Consider the following 22,206-nt stretch of genomic DNA (forward strand, 5'->3'; position numbering starts at 1 on the left):
CTCCAAGCACATATTAATATGGAGAACAAGATGAACGGTTCGGATCAACGTTTTGATTTTGAAATTTCAAATTTGGACCGTATGCATATCAGGCCATATGCATACGAATGCACATTAGTCACTCTCTCTCTCTCTCTCTCTCTATCTATCTATATATATATATATATATATATATATATATATATATAGAGTGACTAGTATGCATTCGGTAGCATATAGGCCGAAATGCATACGGTCCAAATTTGAAATTTCAAAATCTAAAAAGTCGATCTGAATCGTTCATCTTGTTCTCCATATTAATATGTGCTTGGAGACCAAATTTTACATTTTTCTGAATTTTGTTACTATTTATTAAGCCACTTTGAAAATTGTTGATCCAACGGTGACTTAACAAAAAAGTAAAATCAACAGTCACCGTTGGATCAACAATTTTCAAAGTGGCTATTTGAACTTTGAAATCTCAAAAACTAACTTGTTATAACTTAGGTTGAAATTATAACGTTATGACATTAGTCGGACTCTCTCTCTCTCTCTCTATATATATAGTCTCTTTTCAATAAAAAGTAAAAAAAAAAACAATGTGGCTAAATGTTATAGTCTTCCAGCTACATTCTTTTTTTAATTTAATTTTTTTAAAGTACTTCAATTTTAAATCTGTGAGATTATTGACATAAAAGATGTTTTGATGATCTCATAATCCATATCAAACCAGTATCACTATGTTGTTATGCTCTTTTTTTTCTTTTTATTACCAAATTTTGTTTGCGAGTATCATCTTTTGATAGCATCAAATTAAAAAATTAAACAAAAAAAATACACTAGTTGGACATTATAGATTATAACATCTAACTACAGTGTTTTTTTTCCCAGATTAATTAATTAGCGATGAGATTAATTGAACATTATAGACTATAACGTTCATTTATAATACCTGAATATTATAGTCTATAACGTTGTTCTTATATTTCAAAATTTTGTATTGATTTTCCTATTAATAAAAAAAAATCGGCAAATATAATGCTTGATGGAAGACCTTTAATATATATAATCAGTGTTGGTCTTCTTGCTGAGCTTAAGATGCATCTAACCCTTTTGAGGAATAAGCAGGACTGGGCACTTCCTTAACAGACAATTGACGGTGACATGTTCACATCCACATGGAGATTTGTGTATCTATTAATGCACCGCGTGTCATGGGATTTTTATAGGACTGAACAGAATATGACGGCACAGGTGTCGGTCTCCAAGTCAGCTAAACTAATGAATAATGATCGACCAAAATAAAAGAATTGAAAGTAAGAAGAAAATTAAAAGATCGGACCCAAATAGTAAACTAAATCATGTTATGTACTTGTAACATATTTCATATTATATACAAAGATAAAGTACTAGATGATAAGACGTCCTTAAACGGCAAAATGTTAAGACATGCAATTATAGGATGCGACAGGTTCGAGGAAACTTTTTGTGCATTGGTTTCCATTTGTATATTTTTAGAATTTACTACTTGTGCTTTCATTGTTTTTAGTATGATTTGATTTGTTATTAATTTTTACTTAACAGCTACTGTCAGTCAAGGTTTTAAAAAGACTTGTTATACTTGTAAATAGATAATTCAAATTTATCCCCTTTTACTACTTATGTTATAACTATTTCTGATTTTATATTATGAGCCATGTCCAAATTTATATTTAGTACCAAAGTTTAGCTTTTTGTGATTATTTGTATTTTCAACTATATAGTATTAATTGTTTGATTTCCTTCAAACTTAATTTCTATAATTCTATTTTCAAACTTTCAAAAATAAAACAAAATAAAATTACCATTCCAAATTGGGTAATCTAACGAAGGTAAAAATGTGCATGAAAGAATAACCGCTCATTAAATAGATACACAGTGCAACATTAGTCCTAAAAAAATAGACATCAAATTAAAATAAGAAAAAAACGGTACAGTATGAAAACATCATTGCCCATTAAAAGAAGAAAAAAGTACAATCATTTGCAACACTAAGTTAAATAATTGATATGATCAAAATAAGTATCAAAACCACTCGAAAAAATTCAATAACAAAAATTATAAGCTGATTTACAATTCTTGCACTCCACATATAATGCGTGCGTGACGGAACTCAATGCCTTTCTTGAAGAAGATGTTCATCATTTTGTTGAACACTGCCCAAATCAAAAGGCTGTCAGAACCAGCCTGGTGAGCAAGGCCGATAACCCGTTCTACCTTAAGGATCTTTGCCACATTTTCCAAACCGCCGTATAAACCATTGCATGATTTAATGAGGTGTTTTACATCAAATACGTCATGGCCAAAATAGACAGTGATGCGGTATAGAAACTTTCGCAAATCATCCGGCAGCTCTTGTCCAGACATGATCTTTATTAAAAATGCAAGATCATAGGCCCCATGAAAGGTTAACCATATTTTATCAGACATGAAAATTAGTAACCTGGATTCCCAAAACAGCTCTGCAAATATATCCGGGTCAACACCCTTAGTTTTATTCTTCAAAAAGTCAATTCCTTGCATTTTTAACAACTCAATTGAGTTTGGATCCTGTGAATCAATCTCGGGGTCAAATCCACGAAAATTAAATTCCCAAGTCATAGAATCATCGCTATCTCTATTGGAAAGAGTAATCCCCAGCTGTATCAATTTAAGGTTATCAACATTTGCCTTAACCTGAGAGTAACGTTGCTCGGGGGAGAGGTTCCTAGGGTGTGCTATGTTATGGTACACCAACCCAGGGAATTCAGTATCGATCGTCACATATCGATATGAGTCAGCAACCTGATTTATGATTGCAAATTCCATTGCAAGATTATGCTGGAAAACAGATCGCATCTGTGTTGCCCGACTAGACCCTACTTGGTGAAGAGCCATATGTATTTCCTCTATCAATTCTCTCTCTCGCACTCTATTCTTCAAGCAATTTCTCTATCTATCTCTCTTACTCTTTTCAAGTCTCTCTCTCTCTCTTTCTCTATGTGTTGTGGTAATGAATTGCATTATTCTTCTTTGAGCCGTATATATAAGAGGGAAGATGTACTATTTTTTAGTAATTGGAAACTACGCTCCTATTTTGGTCTTCTTTTGAGATCCAATTTTAAATGAGTTACCATTTTAAAAAACTATTTATGTCCACTGCCTTCTTTAAAAATATTCGATTGAACTCTTTCTCATTTAGGGAAGCTAATAAAAGTATAAATACTTCTTATATTTGTCAGAGGGTACTCTTTCGTTTTTGCCTCCAATATATGGTACTTGAAATATCAGTTCATTGGATCTTTTACTCTTTTTAGATCGAGAATAACTGATATGTGATGCTAAATATATACTTACATTTGACACTTCTCATTAATGTTATCTTACATTGTTATCACCCTACCTTTATAAAAATCTTATTCAGGCATTTTTTTTTACCTAGTTTGCATAGGAGCATGATATCGTCATAATTTATGTTTCTAAATTAAATAAATATAATTTTTTTATTAATAAATAAAGCGTCACGATGACTACGTACTAGCTAGTGGTCAAAGAGATTTACATACTTTTGAGTATCCAATAAATTTATACATATATTCTCCGAGTAGTATTTGCAGCTATGCAGTTCCTAGCAAAGCTCATAATTAAATTTGGAACATCGTTGTAAATTTTGTCATTTGATGAATTGTAAAAGTTTTCATTAAACTTCATAATTTTTCATGTATAATTTATGTGTACAAATTATAAATTATATTTTAATTGCTTAATTTCAAAAAAAAAATTATTGTTATCAGGATTGTCAATTAATCCGTTATCACCCGATCACAATTGATCTCCACCCATGAAACTATTGGGTATGAGATCTCATGAAATCTCATTATTAATCAATCACAAAGGATATATATCCACTTTAAACTATTGTCAAATTAGAACACTTTTTTTTTTATTCTTAGTTCTTTGGAGTCAGAGAGCCAGGACCAATTTTTTTTTTTTTTTTTTTACGGTACTGAAGAAGATTGTGGACTTTCTGGGTTCAGAGAGGACAAAATAATTCTTAGTTCTCATTTCAAAACATTTTTTTTGTCATCTTTCTCTATAAAAATAAAAATTTATGTTTAAGTTTAAAATACTTATATAATTATTTCCCATTCTATTTTATTATATTTTTCGGCTTCGCCCAGGAGTAACAGAGGTATTTGGTGCCCATTTTTTTATCAATAGAAAAATAAAATAAAAAATATCGAAAATGGAGTACGAAATCATAAAATTTTGAAATTTAGGAAGAACATTATAGACTATAACATCCTAAACACTGTAGCTAGACTTTATAGTCTATAACGTTCAGTTAATTTAATAGCTAAATTTGCAAAAAAAATCAGTGTAGCTAAACATTATAGTCTATAACATCCAGCTACAATATTTTTTTATTAAATTTTTTTAATGTACTTCAAGTTTAGATCCGTGTGATCATTGACATTAAAGATGGTTTGATGGTCTCAGAATCCATATCAAACCAGCCCCACTCTGCCGTTATTTATTTTTTATTTTTTAATTTTACCAAATTTTGTTTCCAGGTATTATCTTTTGACAGTATCAAATTTAAAAATCTAAACAAAAAAAAATACCATAGTTGAATGTTATAGATTATAACGTTCCGTTACATATTTTCTTTGTGTGAATTAATTAGTAACGAGATTAACTAGACGTTATAGACTATAATATTCAGTACCCTGAACGGCTGGACGTTATAGTCTATAACATTTTTCTTATATTTTGAAATTTTATGACTCTATACACCTTTTTCGATATTTTATTTTTGATTTCCCTATTAATAAAAAAATCGGCAAATATAACGCTTGATGGAAGACCTTTAATATAATTAGTTAATGATAATGAATTGTTGGTCTTCTTTCTGAGCTTAAGATGCATCTATCCCTTTTGAAGAATATGCAGGGCACTTCCTTTGCAGACAATTGACGGTGACATGCTGACATCCACATGGAGAGATTTGTGTATCTCTCTATTAATGCACCGCGTGTCATGGGATTTTTATAGGACTGAACATAATATGACGGCACAGGTGTCTGTCTCCAAGTCAGCTAGACTAATGAATAATGATCGACCAAAATACAATAATTGAAAATAAGAAGAAAATTAAAAGATTGACATTTGGACCCAAATAGTAAACTAATTCATGGAACTTTTATTAGGTAATTTATAGATTTTATTTAAATTACAATTTACAATACCCGTTGAAAATAATTAATTAATTAGTATTAATTAGTTGATATAACAAATCATGTTATTAGAAAATATTTTAATGGCTCTTTAAATTCTGTAGCCTATAAATAAATTGAAATAACATTAGAAAATCGATAAAATTAGTTTTTTTTTTCCTCTTTTCAAATTTCAAGAATACGCGGCCGTTGTCAACGTGTTAATGAACAAAATAATATACATCACCTATGACAATAATTCTTGTAATATACATGTGTAATGTATGGTGGAACCTCCTGTTGAGGTTTCTATAAAGCAAATGAAGAAATGAATATGCCAATATAAATTGGTTAAAGGTAGCATAACTCAATTAAGAGCTCCCTTGGCCCAATTCATCACACAACATCAAATGTGCGCCTGTTCTCCTGCAATTCTTAGATTTAACAAATACTCAACATCCTGGCAACTTCAGCCAAGGAATTTACAAAAGAAAAAGAAGAAGACAAGTACTCTGTAATTATTATAAATTATAATTACACTAAATTATTTCACTAATTTCGAAGATTCATAAAATTGTGTTAAATATATAATAATCTAATGCTTTTACATTGCATTATACCTCAAAATATATAGTTATTTTTATTAAACCCTTATAAGAGGAATAATGCCGTAATTAACTTCAAAATAACAAAGAAATTGGAATTCTAATGTGCTATCTGTTGAATAATCAATTCATTGTCGATGTTCCGATGGACAACACAACTCTATGGAATCATCCGTTAGGTTGTGAGCACATATATCACGAGGACTATGCTTGATCTCATCACATGCGACTTCCCACCAATCATCCGTAAAATAGACTGTATCTGGCTTCAATTCGCCTCGTATGTCTTCTTTCTTGACTGAAAAAATGCGATACTGGTACCTACGAAAAAAGCTTGACCATCCAAGCTCTTTACCTGACCCCATCTGTTTTCTCCTTCATTGTACCTATATACCTTAACCTTAGTTGTATATGGTGCATCTAAAATACCAAGCCCTCTTGTAATTAGGAATATACAACCACAACAATTTTCTGAAAGATAAATCTTTTGCGGATAGTCTTTAATAAAGGGTGCTGATATCTCATTAATAAGAAAATCACCATCTTCAAGTTTTATTTCATGAATGGCACCTTCAAATGTCGAGCAGATGAGCATGCCATTTTGACAGAACATAATGTCTATGTAGCATTTGCATTCTAGGAAATTCCATCTACCCTTTCCTGGCACTGCAATTGCCAGTGTAGGACCAATAAGTGCGGCCGCAATAAAACCGCCAGAAGATGTTAAAGGATTTGAAGAGACCATAACTTTTTGGAACATGATCATTTGTTAGAAGATTACCATTGGCTGAGCGGCAGGGCCGAACTGACGGCATAGTGGTGATGGAAGGAAGTGATATGATTTCACCTGTCTGAAGATTAAAAAGAGAAGGCTCGCTGTACTGGTCGAGGACAGCCACAAAACCGTATTGAGACCCGATGAAAAGCTTATCATGTAGGAATGATCTGTCAAATTCAAAGCGAATTTTGTTTGAGATGTTACTGAGTGTGAATCTGTTGCCTTCTCCATTGTTGTGATTGCATGATGTAAGTAGATATGGTTCTTCTATCTCAGATGGAAAATCAAACTCCTCCATATATAATCAAGAAATTAAGTACTGGCAGGTTTTGATGCTATTCGACTAGGAATTAATATTTTTATAGATCTCTATGTTGCATTGTTAATTTAGACGTGCAAAATATATATCAATTTAAATTTAACTATCAGGGCTGTAATTAGTCATTAGAGAATTTAATTGTTATGGCTATATATAATTAAAAATGCAGCATAGGGATCTATCAATTAACTAGACTATTATGCTGCAATTTGTAAAAGTATGCACAATTAATTGTGGGAGTAGCTATATATTTAGAGCACACGAACTTTAATCTTCAGCCGACTTATTATTTTTTATTTTTTTACGTTTATACCAAATTTACCCTCAATAAAAAAAGTCCAATCTTTGTTCAATACTAATTATACTGTATTAATGAAAACATTTAATGCAATGATAAAAATGACTTGCCTCTGTTTAATTTTGTATACTAAATTAAGAAATGAGATTTCTTTTTGTGGTTGTTAATCTGAATTTATATATATATATATATATATATATATATTAGACAACCTTTAGTTCTTTACCATCATTCTTTTAATTTTTCTATTACAATATATAGTACTCCATGAAATTTACATATTTGTCCGTAAAAATATAGAATCTGGGATTGTTCTTTTCCATTACTGTGAATACAAATTGAATTACACGCAAAAATGTGCACAATCAGATTATATGAATTACCCAAGTATGTTAAGAGTTTCGGTAACTCCTATAGGCTCGCAATTGCATAATCGAATTTATGTGTCGCATCAAAAAGTTAACAATTTTCTTCATGTCAATTTCATAATGTTTTCATTCCGATATAGTAATTTCAGACATATTACTTATTTAGCAAGATCGCTAAATTAGTAATTATTATGTAAAATACAAATCTTCAACATAAGAATATACAATTGAATATTTGGTAATCCTCAACATAAAAATATACAATTTAATAAAACTTCAATATATGTAGGGCTGGCAACAAGCTGGTTCGGTCCGAGCTAAACTAAGCTCACGACTCACTCATTTTAGCAACGAGTGAGTCATGAGCAAACCAACATTCGGATCTGAACTGAAAAAGTGGCTCATGGGTTGCTTGTTTTGGCAACGAGCGAGCTGAGCCAGCTCGTGGGCTAAAAACCCAAATGTATTAGATAATGTATTATAAAGTTAACTATCATAAATTAAATTTATAAATACTAAAATACTAAATCCCAAATTCATACAAATATAGTTCACGAAATAAATTCGTATATACAAAATTCACACAAATTCATATTTGAATTGAGCTGGCTTGCCAACTTGCTCGCGAGCTAGGCCCAGCTCAAACTTGTTAATTTTTGATCGAGCTAGTGGTGAGTTCATTAACAGCTCGGTCCACTAACAAACGAGTTGTTAAAGAGCGAGTCAGATGCGAGTCACGATGGATCCAGGAGCTACGAGCTTTTTTGCCACCCCTAAATTTATATGAATAAAATTATATAACTAAGCACTTCTAATTTAGCTTTAGATCAAACCCAGTATACTATGTTAGCTAATATTATAAAACGCACGCCTAATACAAATAACAATAAACCTTATCTTTCACTAAAGAGATGCAGATTTGACACTCACAAGAGATCTGAGAACAAAATCAGAGATTACAAAAACCTTATTTGAGAAAAAAAAAAACCCTTATATAATGAGATTAATAGACTTCAGAATTCAGAGAGAAGAATTCTTGATTCTTTTTTTTTAGATGATGTTCTAGAGGTCCTTTGAGGCAAACAACTGGAAAGCTTCAAAATTCTGTCATCCCAAATATATTCAAGCTACAACTTAAAACAAAAAGGAAAACGCTTCCAAGTTTGCCATCACAATGATATTCATGTTGCATTGTTGCAAAATAAGTTTCTCATGACTTCAATCAACAGCTGAGGTTAGAAAATATCTCAAGTTGTAAGAACTACCATTCCAGGTGGACACTGATTCATCAGTAACTTGAAAAGTAATAGCTAAACTGACACTAAACTTGAACATAATAACACCAAAATTAACAGATCAAAGACAAACTCACAGCAAAATAAATCTTGATAAGAACAGTTGAATTTCTTGCTGGTAGAGAATCACATTTTCATATAACATTTCCTAACGAGAATATTGGAGACAAACTATTAAACTATACTGTAAACAAAACTCTTAACTATGAAACTATACTGCAAACAAAACTCGGGGGTGAAACCAGCAAAGTTCAAGATAGTTGCATGCATGATCTACAATAATTGCTCAACTTGGATCAGTCGAGAATGCCAAGGATTCTTGCAAAATAAAACAAAAGCTGCCTGATGTTTCACAAACTATTGATTTCTTGGATCAGACAAGAATGCAAAGGATTCTTGCAAAAAGATATCAAGCTGCTAACTATTAGATGTACCCAGTAATTATAAACGTTAAAGCCTGTGTAAATTTCCATTTTTTGTGAGTCATAAAACCATTATTATAGGAACCGAGAACCCCTCTCTATAAAATACTGATAAATGAAGTTGTTTTTCCTCGATGTAGGATTAAAACTTTACAAGCCACAATAATCATACAGGGTGAATTGCATGATCAACAGAATTAGGCCCGAAACACAAATTGGGAAGCTAAAAATAACTGTGCACGTTATTTTAACCAGTAATACCAAATCAATCACAAAATTGAATCGAAATAAATAAAAAAATTCACTCACTAACTTCGACGAATCTCAAATTGAGCTCAGAGGTCTATCACGAGATCATAATTTCACACCCAATATGGAAAATTATTTAGAGAATTGGATCAAAATCTATAACAAGTAATCAAAATCCAGAGATATATAGAGATTAAATAGCAAAAACACCAATAAACAGTTGCATCTAAGAACAAATAACACGAGATCATCTGACGAAACAACCGAACCCTAGGTTATCAAACACTAGAGAAACAAAAAAAGTACCAAAAAATTACAAAACCAGACCAGATCGGCGGCCGACCTGTTAGATCAGATCAGATCGGACTCAGATTATTACCAGATCGGATCAGGATCCGCCAGAAGCAGCGGATCGGTAGCGATACAGCTTGCCGAATACATGGAGCGCAGTAACGAACCCAATAAAGCAAAGACTCATTACCAGCACGACCGTTGGAGTCATCTTCAGACCAGGAGCATCATCGGTGTAGAAACGGAGCATGTTGCTCCCGCCACCGTTTCCGCCGCTGAATCCTCCACCGGTGCTGGTAGTCCTCCGCCTTCGCATGCCTGCTGTCGCTGCGGCAGAGCCCCTGGGGCCCACGGTCATAGGGCGAGATCCGCCTGCTCCAGCTGACGAAGCCTGGGATTGGGAAGAACTCCTTGCCATGGCTGGTTGGAGAGATCGAGAAAGATTTTGCGGGGTTAGAGAGAGAGAGAGTAGAAAATGGGAGAAAAGGTCAATAAAATTTGGAGTCAATATCTTTTCTTGTATGTCAATTGTGGTGAAACGTGAATGACAGTTTTTCGTAGACCGGGTTTAGAGCGAAGGATTCTCAATCTCTAGGAATTCACATCCTATATCTCATATTTTGCGTGACTTTATGGAAAATCTTAACTGTTCAAATAAGTTCCACACGAATCTCGAAGCTGATATAATACTGGCCCCTGTGGTTCTCCGAATAGGCACCGGAAACGTCGGTCACGCAAAATATGAGATATCTCAGAGGATACACACCCAGCGTGGGTGTTCCGAGCCCGCATCGTCTGCATTAACTCAAAAGAGCGTCTTTTGAGTTAATACATATCGACCGTCCGATTTTAAACAAGGAGCTCATCCGGCCCCCGCATAAAACATAGGGGTCTTTAATATTAGTGCGGATTTAATTCACACTAATCTTAAATCTGATCGGACAGTCCAGATGCATTAACTCAAAAGATTCCTTTTTGAGTTAATGAAGAGGATACTAATTCAGGTGGTCCTAGAATAAACGTATATGGTGTTTACTCCAGGAGTTAGGAAATATTTAGAAAATGGATAATTATGTAAATTGCGGACAAGGTTTGCTGGAAATTTCAGGAGCGTCCAGTCCATGTCAGTTGCCATTATTGATCTGATCTAAACCGTTGATTATTGATCTGAAATTCGGATCGTGCAATATGGAGCAGGTGCCAATTAAAGAATCGATACAGAGGAGATTGTATGAGGTCACAAGATAAGTTGCTTTTGTTTTCTTTCTTAACAGAGAAACGGAATTAAGATCTAGTGACACTAGGGTTCATTAAATGAGGGTCCATTAAATTTTTTTGAACTTTCTAATTTTCCACTAAAATATTGAAATATCCTATTTTTCGATTTAAATAATTGATTAATTACCGATATAATCTTGGGTAGTGCACTATTGCCAATTTTCTTATCAAAACATCAAAATAGTTTATTTCTGCACTGAAATTAAAAAAAATCAAAAAATCAAAATGGAGATGTAGAATTTGTTGGGTGCATAGTAGACCGGTACAATCCTATACTGGTACCTGGTGGTAATCAGATGGCTCCATCCATCTAAATTTTATAATGAAAAAATTTACTCGATCAACTTTCAGATAATATCAAATTAGTACCCAACAAACACATAATTACAATTGAATAGTAACATTTATTGCTTGTAATTAATTAATCAATATAATAATTCTAGAAAATGGCTGAGATATATACTGCGTGTAACATTAACCAATAACTTCTTTGTCTCTACAAAGCAACGAACAATTAACTTCTCAGATCACCCTTTATTTCACCTAGCCTTGATTGAATAAATGGTGTACAATGACTAAAACAATCAAATACAAAAAAAATCGAACAAATGAAAATCTACACTTCTCAGCAATTTTTATTATTTCAAAGTGGCTATTGAGGCATCGGCTTGTTTTTCAAAAAATGTCTAAATAATATCAATGCTTGCCGGGGTCTGTGCAGTGGTACTTCATGACCTGCACCAGTTACGGTTACAAAGGATAATCCTTTGTATATTTGGCTCCACCCTCCAACCTATGCCAACAAAAAATGTATTAAGATTTAGAGACATTAGAAGGCTGTATGCCTATGGTGTGTCCGGTGTGTATGACTTCTATTTAAACTAACCTTTCCATTGTCGTACCAAGGATGCCAGTTGACGAGTGTTGGCAACTTAAGAGCATCTATAGAATACCGAGTAGCGGTTACTGGTACCACTGCATCAGTGTCGCCACTATCAAATAAAGAGCAAATTAGAAGCAATAGTAATGAGTAAGAATCTAAATGTCCAACTGCATGAATCATATATCCAAGGTGTTTTATGAGAAATTACCTAAATACCCAAATCCTCTGGCCGGCAGCAATCAGCTCTTGGTAAATAGGAAGGATGGATCTAGGTGAGTCAGCCCAATATGTTCCTACTATGTTACTGAAAAGAATATAAGAAAAATAGAAACAAATCTTTTGTGAAACATGCATGATCTTTTGTGAAAAAGTTCAAAAAGATGATCTTTTTACTAAATTGCAGAAAACTTTCTGATTTACAAAGTTGCTAAGGATGTGAGATACTAAGAATGTCTTTAATTTTAAATTGAACACAGACTGAGATAGAGGTGGGCCAGCTTGATCCTGGACCTAACCCATGATTTAAAAAAAAACATTTACATAGTGCAAACTTTAGAACAACAACAACAACAACCAAGCCTTTAGTCCCAAACTAGTTGGGGTAGGCTAGAAATAAAACCCAATCACACTCAAACAATAAAGATAAGTAATAATAAAGTAGTCATAAAATAAAAGTAATAAAAATAAAAGTGAAAGTGAAAGTGATAATACTAATACTAATATTAACTATATTCTACCAAATCGTAGATGTCAAAGTCCTAAGCTTACATCCTAGACTCCAACTTCCTACTCCTATGACCTAAGACCTATAATACTATCTCTAAATAATCCCTAACCAGCACTAGGTCATGGTTCTGGTACATGGATCGCTAGCTTCCACGCGTCCTGTCCGAAGCCGACTCCTTAGCTATATTCCACTCCTTCAAGTCTCTTTTTACTGCTTCGTCCCATGTCAATCGTGGCCGACCTCAGCCTCTTCTTGTGTTTCCGATACACCTTATAATTCCAGTACGCACCGGTGCTTCATGAGGCCTCCTTTGGAGATGTCCAAACCATTTCAAACGATTTTGAATAATTTTTTCTTCAATCGGTGCTACCCCAAGTCTGTCACGTATATCATCATTTCTGATGCAAACTTTAAAAAAAAAAATCTCTCTTAAATTTTTTTTATGAAATCTCTCTTAATCTTAGTTTCAAACATCTCTTATTCATCTTCATCTGCAGCAACCTAATCCTGATCATTTATTTGGATTTTATTCAATAAAGTTTGTTACGGCAATGTTTTTCTAATTGTCATTAAAATAAAGCCAACACTTATAGATAACACGGCCATACAGATTCAACACTGGTACGCACATTGATAGCCTGGTAGCGAATGTGAACGGACAGGGCTTCATGGATGATCTTATACTGAAGTTTTGTGTGATGATTGCGACTCTTTTTCAATTTAACTGTAAATAATTAGCACTCTATGAGGCGATGTAAATAACTTTTTTATTTTTAATACAATTCTTGATGGGTATTAACCCACCAACCTTAAAAAAAAATTGTCCCTTAAAAATATTCTTTGACTATTAGTAAGATTTTCTTCTTTTGTAAAAGTAAAATAAAATTAGAACAACAGGTAGGAATAGGAAGTTCCGAACTAATTTTGTAATTTGGAGTTGAACAGTTTGTTTATTTGTTAAGCTCTGTGTTCATTTATCGAAAATAAATAATAATTTAGTAATCATGTCAAGAAAATATACAGTGATACTGATACAGCAACATGCCTCATTATTTTTACCCCACCCACAATGATAAAATCTGGTCTCTGTCCCTGGTCGGTCCTTTTGGCAGATTATGTACAATTATGAAACTTATATATATAGCTTACAAGACCAAATATAAATATATTAGAAAAGGAACCAAAAAAGTACAGAATCAGAAAGTTTGCAAGATGACCCACAAAACTTGGATTATTTTGTAATGATAACAAACCTGCATGTATCCCAATCATATTTGATGCCGGTGGCATTTGCATGAAGCGCTCTCTGAACTTCAGGCAGGTTATAATAAATCTTTGCGTGTCGCTCAGTACATGGATCATAAGCTCTTGACATCCATGGCTAAAAAAAGGACGATATAGTCAAAATTTGAACTAGTCAATTATGTGCCACAAACTGTAAATAATTACTTGAACTCACATATCTGCCATTAATTCCACGCATGAGAGCTGCTGTGTTATTACATGGCCTAGTATAAATGCTATATGGATCAATGTTCCCTTCTTCCGCGCTTGCTATATTTAAATTCTTCACACATTCAATCGAAGGGTGTTCTGACGAATCTTGCATACATGTACTTCTCAAGTTATGATATGTAGCATCAGAAATTAGCCCGTGGGTCCACCAGTACTCGAACGTGCCAATGTAATCGTGATAATCATCAGTAACTGCATTGCCTACCTAGGATGATAAACATTTCTTGAAATGATTTGAAGGATGGACTTTAAGGTTAGATGTAAACTAGAGTTGGAAAATTACCATGAAGCCCTTGAGATTAATTGAAGGATTTTGGACGCCCTTGTTTCTGCGATATATAAATTGGGCTAGTTGGGGAATGTAATGTCCTGTAAATTTAAAATTTTGAATATTTCAATAGTATAATTGAGAGTTTTGTACTGGAAAATTTGACCTAATTTCAATATATCACTATTCAAAATGAGCAACTTGTACTGTATGATTTTACCAGCATAGCTTTCTCCAGCAATGTAGAACTCTCTGTACTTGTATTTGGGGAATCTCTCAAACCAATTCTCCAAAAATGCATATGCATCCGTAGCTAATAATAAAAATACGGATTGAATTAAACTTCAAAGAACAATATTGCATTCTTCCCAATATAATTTGTAAATGAATTCAGATAAATCAGACCTGTTCTCACATCTCCAGCAGTATAAAGATCCAAGGACGTATTAGAATACGAGAATCCAACCCCAGCCGGCGATTCCAGAAACAGCAAATTTGCAACTGCACTCCAAATTCACCAAATTGGTTCACACATTAATCAAACCGGGACCGCACAATATAAGCCAACAACAAAAGCTATCAGCTATAGTCATCCTTAAGTTGCTCACCAGTGTTCCAAGAATGCGGGTTCAGATAAAGGTTATGCCCGTCAGCCTGGATCCGGAAAGGACCAATCTCCTCTGATGCACCATATGCAATTGATGAACAGCCGGGCCCACCATTTAGCCAGAGAACTAACGGTGCATTGTCAGGTCCTGCTGAAGGTACTGCCTCGACCAACCAATAGAAAAGTGCACGGCCATGTCGCGGGTCGACGGTTACATACCCAGAGTACTGGGAGAAATCCACATTGGCAGGTTGACCTGGTAGCTGCCAGATCCTGTCACTCTCTTGATCAGATTTCACACCAGATAATAACACTATTAGTACCAGTACAAGCATCAGTGGCAAAAAGCTGGCCATTGAAGAAAAAAGTTTCTAATTTTGATTGATAAGTTGTAGTTTCATGAAATAAATAGAGGAGGTAGTCGACAATGCTTTGTATGGCGATTGGAAGAAAACCGGGATCTCAGTGTTGTTTTTCACTGGGCTAATGGGGAAGTGAGTTGTAGAATCGGACATTATTTTATGATTGCGTGACAATGATTGTTGTTGCTATCACAATTTGTGGGGAAGGAAGAAAGGCCGGTTCCTTTTGTCTCCATTAGATAAAAAAAATAGGGAACTATAGCTTTCTCTGAATCGCATTGGCCAGTGAAACACAGTTTACCGAGCAAAGTTAAAAGCATTGCTTTGATTAATTATTTGAATTTTTGGCATAAATGTCTAAAGCTCCCCTCAGTTCTAGTCTGTACTCTGTACTGATCAAATTCAATTTGGATCATATTTTCTATCTATCCAAAAACAAAGCATTAACTTCAGTGACGGTGGAAAGGATACGTCCGGTTTCCAGTTCAATGGAGATGACTTCGAAAAGACTGGAGGCTGGGATTAAAGAGTTAAAAGACGCACATGGGGTTGGAGGGAAACCAGCACGGAAAAGAGAAGTATATTATCGAATGGACATGGTTTCACAGACCAAAAATACGATAAGTGTTCCCATAGCAAAACTGGTGTCAGACAGGTATGGGACCAGGTGTAGGAAATAGCTACCAATGCACAGAAGGGCGGGAGGGAGGCAGTCAGGCAGAGATAATGAATGCGGGAAGGAAGGCGCCAAGAAGGCACCCTTTTAGTAAAGACTAATAAATGTAAAACCAAAAAATATAAAACTAAAAGATAAGAGTTGAAAGAGTTAAGACTAATTGAGGCAGGTGGGGGTCCGTGGCGAAGTTCTGTTGTGAAAATATGGAACTACACAGTACACACTAGTGAATTGGACCGGCCCGGACCGGTGTTTAGATCCGGATCGGCTCAGACCTTTACTAGGGATGAGCTTGGCACGGTTTTTAGCCGATTTTTTCCACTAGATCGGGACTAGATCGAACAATTCTTGATCCGTAGACTGTGGCAACATGTATTGTGGCAATCCGAACCTAATCCGTGATAGAATTTATTTCGTATAAATTTGTATTATTTCATATTATTTAAAACTTAAAAAAAAAACAAAACAAATTAAAAAAAAATAACCGAATTACTTTAAAAAAAACGAATTATTTTGATCTATAAAACATAATTATTTTAAAACAATAGATTTAGAAAAAACGAATTAAAAAAGAATGATTCAAGGAATTGGAAAAAGGGACAGTAACGGATTCGTACAAACCGAATTATTTAAAAAAATTTAGATCGAATTAGAATGATAGATAATTTGTTTTTTAAACAATTAATTAAAAAAAGATTAGATCGGACCACACCAGATCACATCAGATAGTGGACCGGACCTACCTGTGTAGGTCTGGACCATAATTCTTAGCACGGATTTGGGCCATCCCCTCTAAATTCGAACCGCCTAATCCGAACCGTACTAACCCGTAGATCGAGGAGATCTGTGGACCGAGGATTTTGGACCGGACGGACCGGTTTGCATAACACTACTACCCGACATAAGTTTTTGTTTTTAGAAATTCATAACATCATTATAGGGAATACGAAAGAGTGTTTTGTTTTCTCAATTACATAAAATCATTGATTAAGATTAGTTTTCTTCACATCCAAATATTAAGACTAATTGAGGCAGGTGGGTTTGAGAGAGTCCGGATTCTCTGCATTACTTCACTGTTTGAATTTGGGGTAAATATTCTCGCGTCACATCACATGGTTTGTAAATCACCAAAATGAGTGATCAGCCGAGTATAATTGTTAGTGGGCCCAAAATTAAATTGGGTCAAATTTGTCTTGACCCATCATGTCCAGCCCCGTTAGTATTCTTCAATCCTGTCGGTTCGTAGCTTCAGAAAATTCGATTTCATACTTGATTAAAACTAAGGTTCTAAATAGCGATTATAGCGGCATAGCGGGGAGACCAAAAAAAAAGTTATTGCGAATAGCGTAGCTATAGCGGAAGCTATCACACATAGCGATTTTTCCTTTTCAAACTTTATATTCTGTATTTTTACTAATTATCAACATAATCAATATTAGAGAATTGATGTAACAACTAATCTAAGTCTATACATTTTATCAATTATGCAAATAAGAAGGAAAAAAAAATCTAAAAAGTAACATTATTTAATAGTTTATACTTCATGGTATTACATATTATAATAGACAAAGAACAATTAATTTTATAAGGTAAATGAAGTCAATATACATATTTAAACATTTTATAATTATAATAATAATCAAAATCAGCTTTCAATTGAAACGAACGATAATAATTTTACAAATGAATATTATAAAAAGAGTAATCAAAATGAAGAATTAGTATTTGAATATTTCTCGATATAGAATGATAGAATAAATCACAAATAAAAATAGAAGCATATAGTTTGGTTTAGTATACTTATCGTAGAAGACCATGTAGCATTAGAAATAAGAATAGAAGTACAGAAGTTCATATAAATTGCAAAAAAAAAACCATGTAGCATAGCGATAGCTATAGCGGGTCTCATATAGCGGTAATAGCGGTCAGCTATTATAGCTATAGCGGTCATAGCTGAGTTAGCGCAATTTTATCTCATAGCTTAGCGTTTATGGTCCGGAAAAGCTATAGCGCCACTATAGCTAGCTATTTAGAACCCTGATTAAAACCGTTTGATTCGTGTGTACCTGATCCAGTGTGACAAATTTTAATGTTGATCAAATGATTTTAATATGATGTTCATCATCGCAGACATCCTCCGGTTTCGCTTCAAAATTGTTAGATGCGATGTGTGTGTGGAACGTTGCATTTTATTATTTTTCTGAATATTGGACATCAATCATGAATGATATCAAAAATTCCAAATTGGAGTGCATTATCCAACTTCTAAGGTCAACATTGACTCGAAGTGGAAATTTGCCAGACTTAAAAAGCTAAAATGATAATTTTATGAAATACTCAAAATGTACAATTCTTAAAATCTTAAAAATAAATATATGTGTTAACTTTGACTTGAAGTGGAATTTTGCCAAGAAAGTTCTAGTGAAATGTTTGGGTTTTGTTAAAATTTGAGAGGAAAGGATAAGTTTTATTGTTTTATGATATTATTTCAATATTTAAAGAACCATTGAAATATTTTCTAATTACATAATTTTCTCTAAGTAACCTTTTTGCTTTAATTTTTGTTTTGTAAATACGTTTGAATTTAAAATGCATAACGACATTAATTAACTAAATTACCTAAATAAAAATTGAGCTCTCGTTTTTAAAAGCAAGCTCACAATGTTTTGCGTACCTGTAAAAGCGAAGTGGCATGCATGTATCATATATTGGTATATACATGTTTTATTATGTTATTAAGTTATAAATTTAATTATCAAATTAAAAAAAAAATGAAGACATGAGAACATAAATCTAACAAAAATGAGTAGGAGTTAAAATATATCATTAGTTTTGTACTATAATTATACTTCACATTTTTTTTTTGTAATCAAATTCTGAAAAGTCAATTTAAACCGCTCAACATGATTTTCATATTAAAATGTATTTTAAGACCTTATTTGATATATTTTGGAATTCTTTTACTAATTTTCGGATAGGTACAGAGTTACTATTTTGGTTGATTCAAAATCTTATGAAATCAATAATTTTGTTCCTATCTAAAAGATCAGTAAACAAAATTTCCAAAAATTTAAAATTTAATTTCCAAGCACATTTTATATTTGACTACTTGCATTGCCAATGCATACATTTGTTCCATTTTATGATATATAAATGAAGATGTTCAAGATAAATGTTTATCAAAGAAAATATAAACTCATGTCAATAAAATATACACAGTCTAAACCGATTTTTTTATTTTTATCCAAAATTTAAAATAAATTTTAAAAATTAACCGAACCGGCTGTCAAATTTTAAAACTACCCAAACCGGTTAACCGTTAACCGGACCAAATTTCCGGTTAACGGTTAACCGGACCCTAGGTTCGGTTAACGGTTTAGCGGACCAAGAGTTCGGTTAACCGTTTAGCGGACCAAGGGTTTGGGTTCGGTTAACCGTTTAGCGGACCAAGGGTTCGGTTAACGGTTTAGCGGACCAACAGTATGGGTTCGGTTAGCCGTGAAGCGGAAATATTTTAACATCTGCTCTATAAATATCAGTCCGACGGAGAGATGAAACGAAAAAAAAAAGTGTTGTTTGAGAGACGAACGGAAGAAAAGGAAGAAAAAAAAACCGCTGTTTGAGATACGAACGGAAGAAAAGAAGAAAAAAGAAGGTAATTTTTTTTTATAATTAATTTGTAAATTATATAAGTTAATTTTTTAACTATCGATTTTTGAAATTTTTTTGTTGGAGAAGAAGAAATTAAAATATGATCTCCAACCAAAATACAACATATTATAACCGTAATATTTGCATATATTATTGTTATTCAATATGTACCACAATTTTTTTTTTGACCAACTCGTGATAAATAAAATAAATTGGCAAATTGTTCATTATTGTTATAAAAAATATAAATCAAAAGTAATGGAGAAAGAATGTTACTTATTATTTAATTTATTATTTAATTTAATAACAAATTACGGATTCTTTTTTTTTTGAAAACTTGGTAGTAGCTACCAAGGTTCCAAAATAGTTTAGAATATGACAAAAAAATTCTAAAATGATTTAGAATTGTTTTAGGAATCCTTACGGAGCTCTGACTGTCTGATCAATCGGCTCTTCGATTCAGGTATTTTTTATTTTTTATTTATTTTAATTGATAATATAATTAATTAGTTCATTTTAAACGGTTCAGAATATTGTCGAAATAATTTAGAATTTTTTAGAACATTCCAAAACGGTGTAGAATAATTTAAGAATATCCAAAATGGTCTAGAATAATTTAGAAAAATGTAAAATGATATAGAATAATTTTTAGAGGTCCAGACAAGTTTTAATTACTTATATGTTGTTATTTTATAAATTGCCAGACCAATCGAAACTAAAAATGACAACCATTTGTGCGAAAATTTTTATTGGAGGGGAAATCCAATACAATGATGACGGGGTCCTTTACAGTACCCGAGCTAAATACTCAATACCGATAACCGTGAACCACAATTTTGATTATCTTCAGAATGAGATTTATAAATTTGTTGGGTACAATGCTAGTCAAGCAAATCTGGAAATTCAAGCCAGGTTTAATATGTCCACCGATGGACAACGTGACTATCAATTAGTACCGGTAATGGACCAACAATCGTTCGAATTCATGTTAGGAGTTGTGTCGTCTTTTTCACAAAGGTTACCAATTCTGGAGTTATATGTAGAATTGGAACCGAACTGTACCAGTCAGATTCCTGAACCTCGATCCCGACCCAGTACCAGTCGAAATCCTGTGGATCCTGACCCAATACCAGTTAGATCCCGACCCAGTACCGGTCAGCACTCTGTGGATGTACCAATGAGACACCGACCCAGTATCGGTAGCAACTCTGTGGATCAACCAGTTATACCCCGACTCAGTACCAGTCGAAACTCTGTGGATTTACCGACTCAGTACCAGTCGAAACTCTTCACGTTTATAACCTCCTTTTTCTACATTACCGAAAATAAAAATTAGAAATTAAAACAAGATGATATTTCTGAACAAGTCAGAAAAAAAGAAATAAGTAATTGCTTACCTCCTCAGAAGCCTGACACACCCTGTGACTGCTATGCGGTATCCACAACAGATCACTAAAAGTATCCCGCGCCATAGGTACTTCATCATTGATTTCGTCTGCCATGCTACAAAATTAATTCAAAGTTAGTCCATTCTTTTCGAAATTTTTAAACTAATCTAAACCGTTTTGAATGTTTCTAATTATTTCTAAACCAAGTTAGATTACCTAAATTTTCTAAACTATTTTATACTATTTTAAAATTTTCTAAATTATTCTAGACCGTTTTTGAACTTTTCTAAATTATTATCGACTATTTTGGAACTTTCTAAATTATTCGGGCACCACTTTAAAATTTTCTAAATTATTCTACACTATTTTAGAACTTCCTAATTTATTTTTCACTATTTTGGTATTTTACAAATTACTCTAAACTATTTTGGAACTTTTCTAAATTATTCTACACTATTTTGGAAGTTTCTAAATTATTTTTCACAATTTTGGAATTTTACAAATTACTCTAAACGGTTAACCGGTTTGGGTAGATTTAAAATTTCACAGCCGGTTCGGTTAATTTTTAAAATTCAATTTATATTTTGGATAAAAATCAAAAAATCGGTGAAGCTTATTAGACTTAATAAGCACTTTTACCAGCTCTACATTGACCAGATAGCCACTATCACTTTCAGGGTTTCCCAAAAAAAAAAATAAAGACGGTTATTCAAACCACACAGATAACATGCATCCTTTCTTCCAATGGTAATTAAAAAAAAAAAACAATTATATGAAGCATTTTTAAGGAATTGAAATTTTTTCAATTATCTGAAACCTTTTAAGGATAATTGGGTTGAATTTTGAATAACTTTCAAATTCAATCAAATTCAACCTAACAAGTTTAATACATGCAACATCTGATGATAATCTCTAATTATTTCTCCATGGAGTAATACATGAAATTTTTAGGAAAAGAACCAAAACAATTAAAATATTAGCACTTACAAAATTATTTTGTAAAGGACAAAATT

The 22,206-nt window shown here is 33.0% G+C and overlaps 2 protein-coding genes and 1 pseudogene across 2 annotated transcripts; all 3 read right to left on the reverse strand.

The window, feature by feature from the left end:
• Positions 1-2,088: 2,088 nt before the first annotated feature.
• On the reverse strand, positions 2,089-2,895 carry LOC144547761 (putative CCR4-associated factor 1 homolog 11 pseudogene; annotated as a pseudogene).
• A 6,779-nt stretch (positions 2,896-9,674) lies between these two features.
• Positions 9,675-10,373, reverse strand: LOC144574154 (Preprotein translocase Sec, Sec61-beta subunit protein). The gene has a single exon (XM_078324026.1). The coding sequence runs from the start codon at positions 10,254-10,256 to the stop codon at positions 9,936-9,938; it is 321 nt and encodes a 106-aa protein (XP_078180152.1). The 5' UTR covers positions 10,257-10,373; the 3' UTR covers positions 9,675-9,935.
• A 1,190-nt stretch (positions 10,374-11,563) lies between these two features.
• Positions 11,564-15,804, reverse strand: SCPL27 (serine carboxypeptidase-like 27). The gene is made up of 9 exons (XM_078324139.1): positions 15,118-15,804; positions 14,915-15,010; positions 14,730-14,822; positions 14,525-14,610; positions 14,186-14,446; positions 13,980-14,107; positions 12,208-12,303; positions 12,003-12,108; positions 11,564-11,909 (listed from the first exon to the last, which is right to left on the reverse strand). Exons 1-9 carry the CDS (start codon positions 15,470-15,472, stop codon positions 11,769-11,771), a joined length of 1,362 nt encoding a protein of 453 aa, XP_078180265.1. The 5' UTR covers positions 15,473-15,804; the 3' UTR covers positions 11,564-11,768.
• Between the last annotated feature and the right edge of the window lie 6,402 nt (positions 15,805-22,206).

The sequence above is a fragment of the Carex rostrata genome, chromosome 2 (genome assembly GCF_964058835.1).
Source record: "Carex rostrata chromosome 2, lpCarRost1.2, whole genome shotgun sequence".
Taxonomy (NCBI): domain Eukaryota; kingdom Viridiplantae; phylum Streptophyta; class Magnoliopsida; order Poales; family Cyperaceae; genus Carex; species Carex rostrata.

What these genes read in the sequence shown, in the direction of transcription:
- LOC144574154 (XM_078324026.1), bottom strand. Translation starts at nt 10,256, where the DNA reads ATGGCAAGGAGTTCTTCCCAATCCCAGGCTTCGTCAGCTGGAGCAGGC.
- SCPL27 (XM_078324139.1), bottom strand. Translation starts at nt 15,472, where the DNA reads ATGGCCAGCTTTTTGCCACTGATGCTTGTACTGGTACTAATAGTGTTA. An exon ending in TGCTGGAGAAAGCTATGCTG is followed by an intron (nt 14,611 to 14,729) that starts GTAAAATCATAC and finishes TTAAATTTACAG; the next exon opens with GACATTACATTCCCCAACTA. An exon ending in TTAATCTCAAGGGCTTCATG is followed by an intron (nt 14,447 to 14,524) that starts GTAATTTTCCAA and finishes TTATCATCCTAG; the next exon opens with GTAGGCAATGCAGTTACTGA.